General features: G+C 40.1%; 1 protein-coding gene across 1 annotated transcript in view; it reads right to left on the reverse strand.

Moving 5' to 3' along the window:
* Positions 1-17720, reverse strand: part of tenm1 (teneurin transmembrane protein 1) — a 219912-nt gene that overhangs the window by 134372 nt on the left and 67820 nt on the right. The window contains 2 exon segments of the mRNA XM_042493760.1: positions 9530-9768; positions 16681-16924. Coding sequence (XP_042349694.1) covers positions 9530-9768; positions 16681-16924 — 483 coding nt within the window.

The raw sequence follows: 17720 nt of genomic DNA on the forward strand, positions 1-17720 counted from the left end.
TCTTTTCTCTGTGGCGTTTGCCTGTTAATAACTGGCAAATTTGATTTGGGATGACGGTATTGTTGCCTCGATGTTGGTAACGCTAGCTAAATGCTCACGTTAAAATCAGTCGTCAAACTTTAGCGCAGGTGTGGACTGAACCATTTGCGTGTATTGGCGGGGGTGCGCGGAAGTAGAGGGCAGATTTTTTTCCCCCTTGTCTCCTAATTCAGTTTGTAACAAATTACAAATGTTGTGATAACAAATATTTTCAGCTGATGGTGGTTATTATGAATCTAATTACTTAAAAACTTGAAATGGTGAAGCAAGCAAAACTATTTGGCATGCCTTTTAATGGCCACCTGCAACTTTGAGGAAAGTTCTAATATTGTTCTACTAGTAAGCTATTTGTTCCAGTGCACTTATAACTGAGGTGACTTTATTGGTGAAGACAAATGAATTTATTTTACACCAGTTCATTTTTCTGAAATATATTTTCTACAACTTTTATTATGAATTGAAATAAAAGTAATTGAAATAACTGACATTTATACATATTTGAAATATAGATACTTTCTTAGTTGTAAGGGACTGTTCTTTATTTATAAAAGTAGGAGGGTAGTATATGTGGCATAAGTTTTGTTTTTGTTTTTTTCCCTGCTCAGAGCTACAGATATGTTTTCCTACGCCTCCCGCAGAAAATGCATGACCCTCCATCATAAATTAGTTGTTAGATTTTAAAAAGAAGTAAGTAAGTAAGTAAAGATGAATTATATAGTACCTTTCAAGAGCAGAAGTGAAAACATACCTTTTGCTGTTTAAAGGTGAAATGATGAAGATGAAATCCTGGAGTTGAAAAGAGAATTGTTTTTTCACTCTTGTCATGTATGCTACTTAGTTACGTAGTCAGTGCAGTTTATTTTTGGCAAAATTTTAAACGAGCCATGTAAAGTGATTTTGATGAAATAGCCCATCTCTATCTTAAGCTTAGATTTGGTTATGTTTTTAATTTCTGACGAAAGCGTTCGTCCTAAGTTCAAGGACAAATGGAAATCTAAAAATCCAATTATAATTTCTGTTTTTAGTTTTTGCCTATAATGAATGAGGTAATTTTGGTCTTTTTTAAAGAAGCCAAAATAAAAAACACAACTCCCTCCCCAGTGCTTTTTTTTTTTGACACGCCTCCCCCATTTTGCATCGCCTCCTCCCCTCTCTTATATAAGGAACAGTCCCTAAGACAAGACCCTCATTATTAGTCTTTTTTACATCAAACATTTTAAATATTATCATAAATCATCAGACCTCGTCACAAGGACATCTAATATCAATCACTGTCAATAAAGCCAGTGGGTGCACTCTGTTTGGCTCACATTAGTAAGCAACAGTGACAGCAGGCTGTAGTGAACATGGAAATATTAGTGTTTACACCACAACCTCTTGTGTGACTGTGAACAGATGCAGTCGCTAAAAGAGTGATAACGATTTCTATTGTGTCACAACTGTGCTTTCTGTGGTCACACATTTAGACTCTCACATGCAAATGTCAGCTTTGTGGCAACTTTCAGCTTTAGCAATTCAGTTGTTACCTTTCATGTTGGGGTTTATGAGAACAGAATTGTATGAGGCCTTTTGTAATTCTGTAGTTTTGTGTCTTGTAGTGCTCCTGTTGAGAGTTCCTGACAGTAAATGGTTAGGGGGCTAATAATGAAAAAAAAATCCTGTTTCAATAATAATGACGCTCCAAGGTCTCAATAGATCACACATATTGCTATTAAATGTGTGAGCGTGCGTCTCTTCTTGGCATAATGTATGGTTGGCGATGCATAATGTGCTCTTTCAAGTTGTGGTCAACAGCATAGAATAGAACAAGCGCTTAATTCATGATAAGCTATAATCAGCCTGGTGCTTTGAGACAGACCAGGCCAGCTAGGACGTCTGGAGGAGAAATGCAGACCAGGAGGGAGCGAATTAAATACTCTTATTCAGTTCTAGCCATCAAGTATATAGACTTTTGTTTTTTCTGTTGTTTTTGTGTAAGAAGGGCTTTTTAAAAAAATATTTAAATTTTTTAAATCAGTTTATATGTTGATTGTGTGATCAAACATAATGTCTAAAATGTTTAGAATAACCTTCCTGGAATCTTCAAATATGCTTATTTTGTCCAACCAGCAGACCAAAAACAAAAGATATTCAATTTACAATGACATAAAACTGTAAATCATCACTTTTTATTTAATAACTCACATGGTTAAGTGATCAGAATTGTTCATCAATAGTCCATCAATCAACACATTTTTAAAATGCATTATATGACCGGTGCATTTCAGTGCTATTTGGGCTACCAATTACATAAACATTTAAACAGAAATAATTAGCAGAATAATAAATTTAGCGGGCCAACATAAAGTAAATACAATTGTTTTGATGAATCGTGTAATTTTTCAACCGAAAATGCCAAATAATTGCCTCAGCATTCAAAATAGTCACGCTGCTTTGTCGTAGATTATTGAAAACTAAATATGTCTGGGTTAATTTGATGAAACAAGACATTTAAAAGGTATCACCTCAGGCTCTGGTAACCAAATCAAGAAAATAATCTGCAGATTTCCCAGACATTGAAACAAGTATCGGTTGTAGCTTTAATAAACACAAAAACACACTGTCTCTGTTTGCGTGAGTTCAGTTGGAGACTGTACTGAGTTTGACCCCTGTGAATAATGGCTAACTTTTAAGGCAGATGCTTTGAATTGCCATGAAACTGTGAAAGCAGATTTACTGAAAGAAATAGCATGAAAGTAATGAACTTAAAGCCACTAACGAGTCATTTGGTTCTTTATGGAACCACCAGGTCCCCTGAAGCGGCACGTATTGCACAACACAACTATAAAGAAGATCTTAGCTTAAAGTGCACGCCTGCCTGCGTCCCTGCGTGAAAGAGCAACTGAAATGTGATTTGAAGGTGATTATTTGATTGCAGGGTGCTTCTGACTCGCTCATTTCACTTGCATCAGAAGCTTCTCCCTGTTGCCATAGAGATGATTATCTCTCATAACTGACACATCCCACCCTCTGCTCAAATTTGATTCAACAACCAAGGATTGGAACTGTTTAAAACAGCAAGACATTCATTAATGCAGAAAATACTCTAATTAGCTTTTTTTTTGACAGCATGATAAAGCAATAGTAGGTAGAGTTGGGTTTTTTTTTCACAGAAGCAGAACTTAAATGAGGCTTAGAATAGAAAATGAGTTACTGGTAGTGTTGTCAGTAGCAATATTCTTCAAGATTACAGATGCAATCTTAATCTGTCCTCTATCTCCCCTTAAATGCCCTGTTCGCTATCATAATGCCTGCTCCTCATATCTGATGGCCGTGTTGTGCTTAATAACAAGCTACGACTGCAGGAGGGAGGGGTACGTTGGGAGATAAACAAATTAACAAAGCTATTCGCAGCCCCTGCAGCACCGGGGGGTATGGGAGGAGAGTAAAAAGGGCAGTAAAGAAAGAGAGGAGGACTGCCTTAGCTAATCACAACAGGGGGGATACAGTGCGCTGCAATCACTTAGGCACAGCATTATCTCTGCAATCGTGCATCCTCCTATTGTTGTGCTAATTGGAAACCTTAATTTGAGACATAATATTATTGCCTCATTATTTGCTGGGTTCCTTTTCCCAAAATTAATAAACAAGTCACAAAACTTGCACAAAGAGCTTTAAGGACTGGCAGTGAGGTGGGTATTAAGAACCGGTTCCAAATTGTCAAAAAAAAAAAAAAAAAAAGATTTTCTCTAAATCATGAGTGTCAGATGTGTTTTTCTTTTTTAAGAATTAAGACCTACATCAAATGTTCAACATCTGTTGCAAGGACCTTGCTGTTACACTACGGGGTCACACTGTGCCTCCACTTAGCATGTGAGATCAGTTACTGACTCTGTTACATGCTGAGCCATGGATGACTGCGGCAAGGAGTGCAAAGTCTGGCTGAGCGTCATGAGAAGAGATGAAGATTCAGCCAAATGTAACAGCTGCGTTAAGATGATTTTCACCAAGGAAAGGGAGCATCTCCAGCATTCTGAAGAGTCTGGCTCCAGATTGGCACGACTGTAAAGGAGTATGTCATATTTTTTTTAATGTTGCAAATGTCTTGATTTGGTTAGACATATCTGCAGTATGACTCTGACACACAATGAATTTATACTTACAAGTGGTAAGTTACCTGCTAACAAGTTGCTAATCTACCTGTAGTTTCTTTGATTGATCCATTTATGATTTAGTCTATAATTGTAAGAAAATTTAAAAAATGCCCACTAAGTTTCTTAAGCCTGGCAAAATGCAATCACATCGCTTTTGTATAACTTGCACTACAGAACTTAAACGTGTTTATCTTACAATCACACATTCCTCATAAATGCGAACCTTTGCTCAACACTATAACTATATTCTATACCTGTGAAATCTATCCCCCGGCAGCACTTAAGATCTATACAACCAGCACCATTTGGAGGTGGGCACCCAAGGTTCTTGAGTTATAGCCAAAAACATGTTTTATGAGGTCACTGTGACCTTGACCTTTGACCTTCAACCACCAGATTCTAATCACTTCATTCTTAAGTCAAATTTGAGGAACAAAGTTTTCTTGAGATTTTGCTTTCACTAGAATGAGAGGAATGCAAAGTCACGGTGGCCTTGACCTTTGACCACAAAAATCGAATCTGTTCATCCTTGAGTCCACTCGAACATTTGTGCCAGATTTGAAGAAATTCCCTTAAGGTGTTCCTTGAGTTATTGCTTTAACAAGAATGAAACAGATGAGGTCACATGGAAACTTGACCTTTGACCGCTGAAATCCAATCAGCTCATTGTTAAGTACAAGTGAATGTTTGTGTCAAATCTGAAGAAATTTCCAGGACATTATTCAGATATCGCGTGCACAAGAATGCGCCAGATGGAAAGACGAATGTATGGACTGACAACCCAAAAATGTAATGCCTCTGGCCTCAGCAATCGTCGGCGCAGAGGCATAAAAATCCCACTAAAAATACAGTACACCAGCAACACCCGGCTATTTCACTGTAATATATCAACCTTACACTCCCCCTTCCCTCATCTCACCTCATTTACTTATTAATTCTCTCCGTTCTGTTTCCTGGCTCATGTGGCCTGATGTCCTAATAAAAATATATACATAAATACAAATAAAATAAATTCAAAATAAAATAATTTAAAAAAAACAACAGAGTTCAGTCCCTGAATACTTAGACATGCCAGTTCATGCTCCTGCAAAGGTGCCCTTGAGCAAGGCATCAAACCACCAACTGTTTGGGGCACCTGTCCAGGGGCGGCTCCCTCGCTCCGACATCGCTCCATTAATGCATGTGTATAGGTCTTGTTTATGCATGTGTCTGTATTTCAGGCCTGTGCATGTCTAATTTCTAAAAATAACAACTGAATAAAAAAGATGCATATCCTTTTGAGGGACTAATAAAGAAAAGCTTTCCTTCTTTCTCATGGATCTGCGGGCTGTTCAGGGTGGGAGATGAATGGAAAACCCACTGTCTGACGTAGCATGAACAAAAAGACTTACAAAGTTTTGGAAGAGACAGAGAGAGAGAGGGAGAGAGAGAAGGAGAAAATAAAAAATGCAGGTAAGGTGAAGCTACATATCATTAAATGGTACAAGCCTGGGTCATCATTAGCCATCCCAGCCAGGAAAACTCTCTTCTTCCCTCCTTTAGTTATTTATTTTATTTTTTAAATTTCTTCCCTATTTTCAGAAACCATCCCTTCTATAACTCCCTTACACTCCCACAGACACCCCAAAAACACGCACAAAACAACCCACAACAGACTGCCCTCATTACTACATATCCCAAATAAATAAATAAAAACCTGAGAACCTGAAACAAGGGAATTTCTTTTATACTTTTGCTTGTGAATTTTTAAAAAATGAATTAACTGTCTTATGAAGAAATTTACTAATGTTTTCACCTTAGCTTTCATGTGGTGGGATTTTTACATGAAAAATGTATAAGATACATGAATAATAAAATAAATTAGAAATCTATTGTTATGTACTGAGAAACACAGTTAGTGTGAAAATATTAATAATGTGTACAATATAACAACTTCCCAGCTAAGTACAGTAAAATACCCCGCAGGAGCTGATTATATTTGGAATAAAAGATCATTCATTATCATATTTTAAATAGGATAATGAATTCTGTTTCTTATTATAATGTCTATGATAATAAGTATTAATATTCAATAAGGACCTGATTTAATGAGAGACAGACTCAAAATCAATAAATATCAGCACGGCTATTATTTGACGGAGATGAAAAAGCACAAAACTACTGCGGGAGAATCTTTTTCTCTCTTCCTGTGAGTGGCTGTTAATTAATTGGTTAAAATTACTGAACCATTATGTAATGGGAGAACCTAATCATCTGGTGGCCTGTGTCTCAACCTCTCCCCCCCAGACAAAGACATTAAGTCCATGACCACTTTAATCTTGCTATTTGAATATCTTTGATTTACAGGCTGACATGTCATCTGTGCTTACATGCCATACGTCTTGGCGCGGTTGCCATGGTGATGTCAACATAGAGATCGATCATTGCCAAGCAGGAGTGGAGCATGACACCAATTAAAAGGTGATGTCGTCTCCAAGTCATCACTCACACTCCTCACTAATGCACTAATTACCGGGGCTGGGACATTAATGGAATAGCATGGTTCAGCCTGGGGATTAATCTGCATGGATTCGCCAGTGTGTGTGTGATGTCTGTCTCTGATGTGTGTGTGTGTGTGTGTGTGTGTGTGTGTGTGTGTGTGTGATTAATGCGAACCCCTGCCTGCTCCGCCGTGACCTTGAGTACCACCACAGGAGGGAAATGAACCGGCTGGATGAAGCGTTGGGATATCTGCACTTGGGGCTGTGGAGGGAAGACGATGTGCCGAGGTGGAGGGCCGGGCCAAGGTTGAGGGTGAACAGGGAATTGGTGCAATCGGAGGGGATCGATGAATAAATTTGGTATTTGACTTTGCCAGACTCTGCTGATAATCCTCCAGACTGCAGAATAACTCCAGGAACTTTCTTGATTTTAAAGATGCAAATGATTTCCAAATTAGTATCGCTGCTAAAGACTGGACTCGATCTGCATTCATGAATGCCTCAGAAATAGTCTCCACTTAACTGCGGTTATAGTCAGTGGTGGAGGAAGTTTTCAGATCCTTGAGGCTGAGAGTCCATGCAGTATTTTGTTCTGAGCACCAGCGTCTCTTCTATCAATTGTTTCCAAGGAGCAGAAAGCTTACACAGCCGCATATGGACCGCCTACAGAAAAGCGCTGCACCCAGCGTCTCTTTTTCAGAGCGCTCGTACTTTTTTTGTGCCGCTGTTCTGAGCGCCTCTAGTTGAAAATCTCTCAACTTTTCAGAAAGCCGCTGGTATCCCCAGCGCCCTGCCGGTGCTTACTCAAGAAAAGTAAGTCTGAATTCAGGTTGCAGCTTAAGACAAGTTTAGTACTTTTTAAGACTTTTTTTAAAGTCACTCGTTGGAAATTTGAGACCAATTTTACAAAAACCAATTGAAAAAAAAAGAAACAACTTTAAGTATGTAGGGTTAGGGAAATTCTTACATAAAAGGACTTTTTGGGAAATACTTGGCTTTGGTGGCAAGTTTTCTTAGCTATTTTGTGTTTTTTCACTCTGCATGTGGGATATCACTGTCTTGATTCCCATCATGCCGAGTTTGAAAAACTTTTTGCATAAAATACACCAAGCCGCTTGGCACCCAGTAGCCTTAGCTGGTAGTGCAGGCGCCCCACGTAGAAAAGCAATGTCCTTACTGCAGCAGCCACGAGTTCAATTCCAATGTATGGCCCTTTGTTGCGTGTCATCCCCTCTCTCTGTGCCTTTCACGCTATAGCTGTCCTATCAAATAAAAGGCACCAAAAAGAAAAAAGCCCTAAAGAATAATAAAATAAAATAAAAAAATACACCAAGCCTCATATGCACTGCCATGTACCGCTTTCTGCCATGCAGCAAAATCTTGGTCAAATAGCCAATTTTCAATGAATTTGTTTTCCCATTTGTCCTGGGAACAGTGACAGCTAGCCTGCAGACAGTGGATCCTGTGCTTTGAACACCTGGCCAGAAAATATGACTGTTGTTGGTTTCACAATCTCTATCTGCATGTTACTAATGTGAGAAGCATTTGGTAAATTATCGCAGAAAAATAGATGTTATCAACTATTTTCAGATATCACAATGCAATGTCAGTATACAACGACTCATAATATCCTACTTTACTTCCTACCATACTAGATTGATTTAGGACACTGTCTCTGTGTCTTTATTGAACATTGTGGGCAGACAGAAATTCAGTAGGCCATAAACATTTTTCAATATATGAAGATAATTTAAAAAATAAAATATCTAAAAACAGCAACAAAAAAACCCACCAACATTATAAAGTCAATATACCTTAATTAGGGGCTGCAGAATATAATTCTTTATGACAATATGTGACAATCTTCACTTTTTTGTTTTTTCATAAGGTATAATGTGTCCATGTAGAATTCAACCAGAACAAATTTCAAGGTTTAGGACTTCGTGTCCAAATGTTCCACCAAAACAAGTTAGAATTTTGCAATGCATCCTGGGCTTAGTGCCGCCCAAGGCAATTCTGACTGGTTTAAAAAAAGTACAAACAACCCGGAGCGATTTTTCCTGCAGTGCGTGATTAGTATAGGTTCAGCCAGACCTTTCTCTAGCAGTGGCACAGGAAGTTTTGGCTATTCGAGACTTAGTAAAAGTGGCAGTAGTGCTACAAATATGATTTAAAAAGGAGGGGGGGTTAAATAGTAACAGCTCACCTTAAAAATAAACAATTGAAAAAAGCACAGATAATAGGGTCAAAAGCTAAGACAAACCTGGATAGATTATTAAAACGCAAGTAACAAAGCTGAAAATGTAGAAAAAATAATAGGGTGTGTGTGTTGCTGTGTGTGTGAGAGAGAAACAGAAAAGCAATGAGCGAGTTAGTACTTACTGGATTTGTGTATTCATCATGGAATAATTACCAGCTTTGTGCGCTTTAGTCCAGGACAGCTAATTTACAATTTAGACTATCCTACAGAGGGTCACACTTGGAATACATTACCTGCTGTTTTTAATGCCAACTCCTTCAAGTAAGAGGGTAACATTTTCAGCAGTCCTGCTTTGATCCCTATCGATCTTCTTTTCTGTTTTTTCCCCCCTTTTTGGTTCCTGTATTTTTTTGCCCTTTGAAGCTTGCAACATTGTGTGTGTGTGTGTGTGTGTGTGTGTAAAAACCGCTGTTAGAGTTTGTTTCTGTATTTTTTATTGATTCTTTTTTGAATTAATTAGGCAGTGTCTTGACAAGCCTCCCAATTTCCTGGCCCCTCCAGCAATCTGTTTTGAAAATGTTGAAATAAAATCACAGCAAACAAAAGCAAATCTCCTTGTTCAGCAATGCGTGACGACAAAGTCGCGCTCTCGGTGGCTGATGTGTGCTGTAACTCACCGATGACATATGTGAGCAGCAGGGCCAGGGTAAGAGTGAGGAGCGACGCAGACAGGGCCGTACACTTCCAGTTGCAGCAGCGGTGAGGCTTGTTGAAGGTAAACAGTGGTCTGGTCACGCTGCTGCGAGGGAGAGGCCGAGGCGGAGGGGAGTACACAGTCCCAGAGGTCAGGGGGTAACCCTGCCCCGCCCCTGACAGTAGAGCCGATGAACCAGAGCCCTGCTTGAACAGGAAGTGTCTATGGGAGAAACACAAAAAATACATTTAATTCTAACCTGCAACTGACAGTTAGCAAAGCAGCTTAGTAACTGTTTCTAGCTAAACCTGTAAATTGTGTGCATGGTGCAGCAGTTTACATACACTTCTAAAACAATGGGTTTTTGACTTCAGAAAAAAGACCTCTCACTTACAAACAGCAACCACAGAAATGACTGTTGCCAGATTTTAATAAAGCTAGCTCTAGGAATTTGTTCAAAACAAGATTTCTGACTGACTGTTTACTGTTGACTAATTTTAAAACCCTGTAGCAAGGCTCTTAAAGGGCCGTTTCACCCAAAAATCAAAAATACATATTTTTCCTCTTACTTATAGTACTATTTATTTAGATGTCTGCCTTCTATTGCTAGCAGTAGATGCACTCCTGTATCTGTGCAGTGATACAACGGGCAGGTATGGTTCAGTGAAAAGAAAATAGTTCCTACATAAAACTGGTCTGTGGATTATCTTGAGTAACAAAGTCATAATTTCTGGAAAGAGACTTGGCTGTTAAGTTTTTCAAACATACTTTTTTGATGCTTTGAGCAACACAAGCTAAGTTCCACCTACTGGAGAGAAGGCAGACAACTCTACAGCTGATACCTTCAACAAACACACACACACAAAAAAAAAACAATGATAAATAGAACTACGGGTAAGAGGGGAAATATGTATTTTTTTTTATTTGAGGATGAACTATTCCTTTAAGTATGCATCTAATGGCTGCATACTTCACTTACAGTGTACTAAAATATGGGTTAAAGTTGCATGCCCTGGGGAAAAGGTCAGCATCCTCACCAAATGATGAACCATGTAAACAACATGAAGGTAACAAGAAGCCTTTTTCAGGGTAGAGCTACTTTGTCCTAAGAGTATTGTAAATATAGGAAAAAATGTAACATTCTTTTTTTGTTCCCTGTTTGGCTGTTTGACTTACTTCTTCAAAAAGTATCATTTCGCTTTTAACATCATAAGAGACAGGGTGTTCTCATTCTCTGTTTGTACTTGTGCCTTCAAAAAAGAGCGAACTATAGTTTTATATAGTTTTTATATAACCCAAGTAATCATAAGCCAGAAGGCTCACATGACTGCCAAAAAGGAAGAACTCAGGTGACATAGGGTGACGAGCAACAAAGTATGTGCCGGAAGGATTTTAGGCTGGATTTCAAAGAAATACAGGACTTTAACCATGGAGACCAGGGTTAGTGGTGCATGTGAAACCAAAAGTCAATGTTGTCATGGATGTACATAATGTCACAACTGTAATTCTTTTCCTAAATGTAGCTGAAACTGCAGGGGTGCTAATTTGTAAGACATCCGTTGTATGAGGCTTTGTTGCAGGAGATGTCTCAGACGATATTGTGTTTTGGAAATGTAATGCTATCTGGGGGTACTGGCTGAGCTTGCTGGAGTGTAAACTTCCTCAAATCCAATAAGGAGCAGGACGGAGCTGCTAATGTTACCCTAAACTCACTAACTAATGCAGTTATTTAATAATGAGCTCCTTGGCTTTGGGAGTAACACTCTGTTAATACTGTGGGTAATAAAATGGTTAGCTGGACATGCTAATGGTTGCAGATAAACTCACTGTTTAATACACCCCCTAACACTTTTTCCTCCTCTGTTCTGAAAAACAAAAAAAGAAAATTAAAGGCACCACCCTCCAAACTCTTAAAATGCTGACTCTTTCTTCAGCCCTGTGCACGACACTCTGGCATGTGGAGAATCCAAAGTTTACAATTGCAAAGCTATGATTCTACAATCTGGGGGTGGGGTTTATTGAAAAGACAATTAATTGCTGTCCTAATCTCATGAGCAGGGAGCCGCTCCGCATTGTGTGTCCCACAAACTACCTGCCACCTCTGGGACCACTGTTTTTGTCCGTTTAAGTAGATTATAGTGTGAATTTGGGAACAATCTAGGACAGTGGTTCAATCCTTTGCCAATTAGCTTAGCGCAGCACGTACATCACACTGTCTTAGGTATCTGGTATCTTATTCTGATTCTATTTATAATAATCTGCACTCAGTGGAATTCAGCCTCACTCTGAAGTACGCCTGACTGAAACTCATTTAACGGGCCCCTAAGGTGGGAGATTTTAGAGGAGACCCCTCTGCTGCTATTTTCTTAGTGACGCATAAAGGCTGGCTCAGGATTCAAATATGACACACAGGACAGACTGTTCTACTTTGCCACTGCGTGAAGAAACAGCCCTCACCTGTTGATAAAAGCTCTCAGTACTGTCTGGTACTGCGTAATTCAGTTAAACCCTTAATATCCCACAGCATTTGTGTGCTTTTAATTTAAGTGGTCTCTTAAAATTGCAAGTAATGCATCATCAAAGATTAATCCAGAAAGCTAAAATCAAGGAAGAAAAGCAGTGTAACAAAAAATCCCTAAGCGCTACGACTCCATTCCCAATTTATATTATGTTCCACCATTAATTCTCTTGGAGGTGAGCAATATATGTGACAAATGTAAAACACGGACATTATTCACAGTTAGAGCACTATAACCCGTTAACAATAGAAAACCACAAACTGCGCTGTGGTGTACTCACAGCACACTATAGATAATGTATAAGGCGCAGAATATGAAAAGATAAGCTCTTATCCAGCCCAAGTCTCTCATCAGAGAAGAAGCCCGAATATGACAAAGTGCCTCTCTGGTGCAACATCACGAGCAGCCTCTGTAATGCAGAGCAGCACTGATATGAAAGAGAATGAAAAAGCCCTAGCAGCCAAGGATCAATGACTTACCTATTCCTTTTTTGACTCATCAAAGCGACTACTTAAGTTATACGGCTGTATTAGTTAAATGAAGATGAGGTTCATTTTCATTATGAAAACGAGCGCGTTAGATGGCAGATGATGATAGGGAAGTAAGCTGAAGGGCAATTAATCTAGGTAGCATTTCATCTATATTGTGTTTGGATAATGGAGGGCGAGGGTTGGAGAGTGTCAGATGAGGAAGCAGAAATAGGGGGGTTCAGAAATTATGCAATTTGGGAAAGTGGATCTGGGCAGGCAATTATGAGCAGCTCCAACTTCTTCTGACCATATTGACTTCCATCAAAAAAAAAAGTGAACAAAGACGGCTGGTGAGGGGAAACAAAGAATAGGCTGTATTTGAGGAAAAAATCTGTAGCAAAAAGCGGCTATGAGTCATTGTTTTTTTCTCTGCGGCGTGTATTCTCCATAACAAAAAAATATCCCGGAGCTCCTGGAATTCTCAGACAAGCAATGATTGCCCCAGGTTACTGTGTGCTCTCTGAGGGTTAATACCAGCTGCGAGTGCGATATGTCGGGGCAGACACGCAGCTTGCCAGAGTGTTATTCTACCCGTGCATCGAAGGGTGTGAGGTCACACGCTGCTGGTAGGAGCGCGGTCTCTGAAGGGCCCTCAGAGGACAGGCCATTAAAGTGGGGCCAGACAGCAGACTGACAGTGTCGCTGGACACCAGACTGCATCCGCCCCGTACCTCGGCCATTTGCCCTCATACACGGCGAAAACACATCCATCTTCTTGTGTCATTTAGTCTCATATTCAGCCTTGAAGATGGATTTTACTTAAAAACAAGAGCAAATTTCTGCCAGTGGATTGAGAGTATCAAGTTTTACAAATGAGTTACCGTTCCATGGTGCATAACAGGAAAAAAGCAGATCATAGAACTTGTGTCATGCAAATTACAAGAAAACTGTTGAAACGTGATAATTTGCATAGAAACCGGTGAAATTATCTCAACGCAAGGCCAGACAAGGTTATTTCTATAAGACTTTTTTTTTTTAAACACAGAATGAAGAGCTTTACATATGGAAAAACATGCATTAGAGCAACACAATGATGAAGAGAAATAATATCAATGAAAACTGAGTAAAATTTTAAAAAGACAAAGATAAAGGACAAGGGGACAGTTTCAGTACATTAAAAAAATCCTGCCACATTGACAGATCTCTTTAATTCAAATCTTTCGTTTTTAGACCTCGGTTATGGACTTAATTTGTGGTAAAATGGATATTTTCATATCCTTATTTGACCTAAAATCTCTGTTTTTTTTCATTTTGCCTGTCATCTTTGGTCTCTTCCTTTCTGTGTGTGTTTTCTCGTTTCATCTGTCTATGATGTGGCCCTGTGGCTGAGTTTAACATGAGAGACAGATGACATCCACTCCTCACTGTCTGCCTTCCGTCCTCTCTCCATCCACCCATTCAAGCATCTGCTGAAAAGCAGTGAGTCAGATGAGGGGACACAGGAGGCTGCACATGGAGCAACCACACACCTAAGGGTCAATGGTAGTTCAACTCTGAAAGGCCAGAGATAAACTTAGGACAAACACACACTCACATAAAGAGAGAAACATAGCTCGGCTCAGTGTTGCCCACACAAGACAAGCATACACAAAAAGATGTCAAATACGGGTGAGCATTTTCACATTTTTGAGGCCAGTACACAGGTCGAGTCCTCGGTGGTGCTTTTATTGCTCTGCTGAAGGTGGATCAGAGCAAAAGGGATCAGAATCCAGCTGAAGAAATTGCATTTGTCAACGCGTGTGGAACTCTATTCTTCTTGTGTGGTGCTTTTAAAAATGCTTCACTGTTCTTCCTGGCTGCCTGCCTTTGATCTTCTCAGACAATATCCAGGGGCGACGCCCAGGAAGCTCTGAATTCATATCAGAGGGCAGATTTCCCCCGAGACAGGAAGAAAATGAGAGTTCCCTCTCTCTAGGAGGTTGGCGTCTACGGCCCAAGGGCTGTCTGTACCTGGATATGTGTAAATGACTGTGTGTGTGTGTGTGTGGGTGGAGGCCAATGTGCACGGGCTACAGGTACATGCAGATATACCGTACGTGTGTGTGCGTGCGTGTGTGTATGAGAGTGGATTTTTCAGCTGCACATGCACAGCGTGTGATTCGAGTCTCACTTCTCTGTAAAAAGAGGAAGGAGAGGAGGCAGGGGCACCAGTCAATTTATTACAGTCCCAACATTTGTTATGCCTCTTAACACACCCAGTGTGAGACCCAGTCAGATATATTGAACATCCATATCTGCATCCTTCCACTCACGCAAGCCAGCCTCTCCAGAAATATAACGGAAATGCGGCTGAAAAGGAAATCTATGCACACTTCAAACAATCTTAATCTCTGCTGACGCAACGTCGATACATTTCAATACAGATTCATCAAATGCGCGTCGAGGAAAATGGAAGTGTACTTGACAACAAGAGATGTTATACAATTTTTTTTAAGGTCATAGCATCACTTATAATTCCATCGGCATGAAACCCCCGTGTCAAGTTTGGTGATAAATCTTTAATCTCACGTCTGAGATAGAGCTGATAGCAGCAGCATCGGCGTGAGAGCAGAAATATGAAATCATTAGTTTAGTGGTGTATCTGGGAGTGTGACAGAGGAAAGAGAGGAGGGTGCTTGATTATTAAATCCAACCCAAAACAGTTAAGCCGTGAAGGCATTTTTTTTGTCTCCCCCTCCACCAAAAGCTAGATAGAAGAAGAGCCAATAATATCTGAATTATGTTATGAAGGAACACTTTTCTATTGACTATGAATATGATTACATTTTATGGTTCAGAACTAATAGCGCACTATCAAATGAAACTTATTTGACTATAAAGTCCCAAATGCAAAAATGTATTACTACAAAAAGACACCATCCAATATACTGAGCCACTGCAGAATTTGTGTTTTATAATCACATCTCTCTTAGCGAGCGCCTTTTTTATGTTTAAGCAAATATCGTCGGAACGATTCGAAACAAAAAAAGCGTGGATTTTATTTATTTTCATTTAAAGCAAACACGCACAGATAAGCGCTGTAATTACGATGCACTTTTGACAAGTCTTTTACATTGATAGTCATGTCTGGCCAATGATTAATTTAAATTGTCACTGAATCTAATTTTATTCTTCCCTTCCTTTAAATGAGGTAAGATCTAATTATGGCCTAATGCATAACTTATTAAAACCCTCTTCTTCTGGTGTGGCAGCCTGCCAATCTCATCCTCACTCATAATACCAGAATTCAGCTGCTGAGCTGCGCTCTCATTAAACATGCAAACATATTCTTTTGCACCTTCTCAAAAGCAGCCTCACAAATGAGGATCTCCTAAATAATTCTCTGATCAATTATTACTTATGCAGCAATGCAAATGCTTAATTCTGTTTGATGGGTCGAAATTCCGGCGGCTCGTCTCCAAGCAAAAAATCTTTCTCGGGTACTACAATTGGAAGCGGCATCACAATGTGTTCCTGAAAAGAGGATTTCTACTCGATCTTGACTTACACTTTTATTTTAGGTAGTCAACACTCAGATTCGATCCCCTGGTGGATGTGCATGCAGTGGGGGGTAAGAGAATGAAAAGAATCCAGAAAACCTGAGAGATTCGTTATGACTTTGATGGCGTGCAAAGTCCTGTAATAATACCCCAGAGGCCTGCGTGGTGTTCCACTTACTGCTCTCTACACGTGCAAAACATGTCCATCCTAACAAATCCTTTAGTCCGACATTCATTCTTAATCATTCCACTCTGATTTTCTCTAAGAAAAATTGTGAAAGTGTGCCAACTAACACTCCTGACGAAATAATTTCCTTTAATCTAATGAGCCTCATTTGTGAGATTAAAGCAATGTCTTTAATCAAGTGACATTATGTTGAAGTAGGGCGGCTTGCCTTGAAGATATTTTCATTTGAAGGCTTTCATTGCAAAAATGACATATCCACCGTTTTGGACTGAAAGCCTCTTGGAACGAAGCCTTCCATTTGTTCCAAATTCTTTAAATAATCTTTTTGTTCATTTGTTTGGAAAAAACCCCCAACATAATTGTGAAAAATAACCTTTACTGTAAAGGACATTTTTTCCCCATTTGTTGCATTCTCTTACCTGGTCTCTAGGGGAATGTTGCTGTTGAGCACCCAGCTGTTGTGAAGCTGTGCCTGGTCTGTGCTCGAGCTTGTGTCTGCCCCCTGGCTGCCCTGACTGGCCTGGCACCGCGTCGGCATGGTCTTCCTCTGCAGGCTGACTTGAGTGTAGGGCGCCGGGCGGGCACAAGTGCAGGCGTGTGGCGGTGGGGGAGGCGGGGGCAGCGGGCGAAACGTGAACTGACCACCTGGACTGCTGGGCAGCTCTGCGCAGGGGAGAGACACAGAGAAGTGGAGGAGGAGGCAGAAGGGAGGGACAGGGGAGAAATAAACATAGCTTTATTAGTAGCGCAGTACCATAAATTACAAATAAAAGTGGCGTGTTAGTTGACAGTTTATTGTTATTACACTGATTGAGGGACATAAATCAGCTTGAAAACTGTGCCTGTCCAGTGCCTTCCCTTCCTACCTGCTTTGATACACTTCCAGCCGCCCTATAAATAGGTTCTTGGCTGGCTGCAACATTGAGCAGTCTTTAAAGAGCTAACAGCTCTGGCTTAATCTGCAGCCGCCAGCCCAAACTACCCATGTGATGTTTATTATGAGATCTGTAGCTCGACGGAATGAGCTAGCCAGCTGTAACTCCCTCACACTGGTAACCTCGGGGTCTAGCTAGAGCTCTCTCAATCCATCATTTATCATCCCCTCTCCCTATAACGCTCTCTCGCCCCGGCTCTTCCTCCCTGCTGCTTTCTCTCTTCTTCTTCTTCTTCTAAAAGCCAGCAAGAGCTAATTACAGTTTTGCGGAATGAAAATGTGCGTGCATATGTTTGTGTATGTGTGCAACTGCAAATGCAGCCGGTTTATTTCCATGTGCACCTGCACGCATGTGTTGGTGCGTATTCATGAGTGTACATCAAGCATCCTGGGACATTAGTTACCAGCGTTTAGGGGGACAGCTCATGCCATATGGTTGCAGCACGGTTCCACGAGCACGGCAAATCCCTCTTGTCCCAAAAGACAGACTCTGTCCAGCTGTATTGACAATGAATGTAACATTAG

The sequence above is a fragment of the Plectropomus leopardus genome, chromosome 9 (assembly GCF_008729295.1).
Source record: "Plectropomus leopardus isolate mb chromosome 9, YSFRI_Pleo_2.0, whole genome shotgun sequence".
Taxonomy (NCBI): Eukaryota; Metazoa; Chordata; class Actinopteri; order Perciformes; family Serranidae; genus Plectropomus; species Plectropomus leopardus.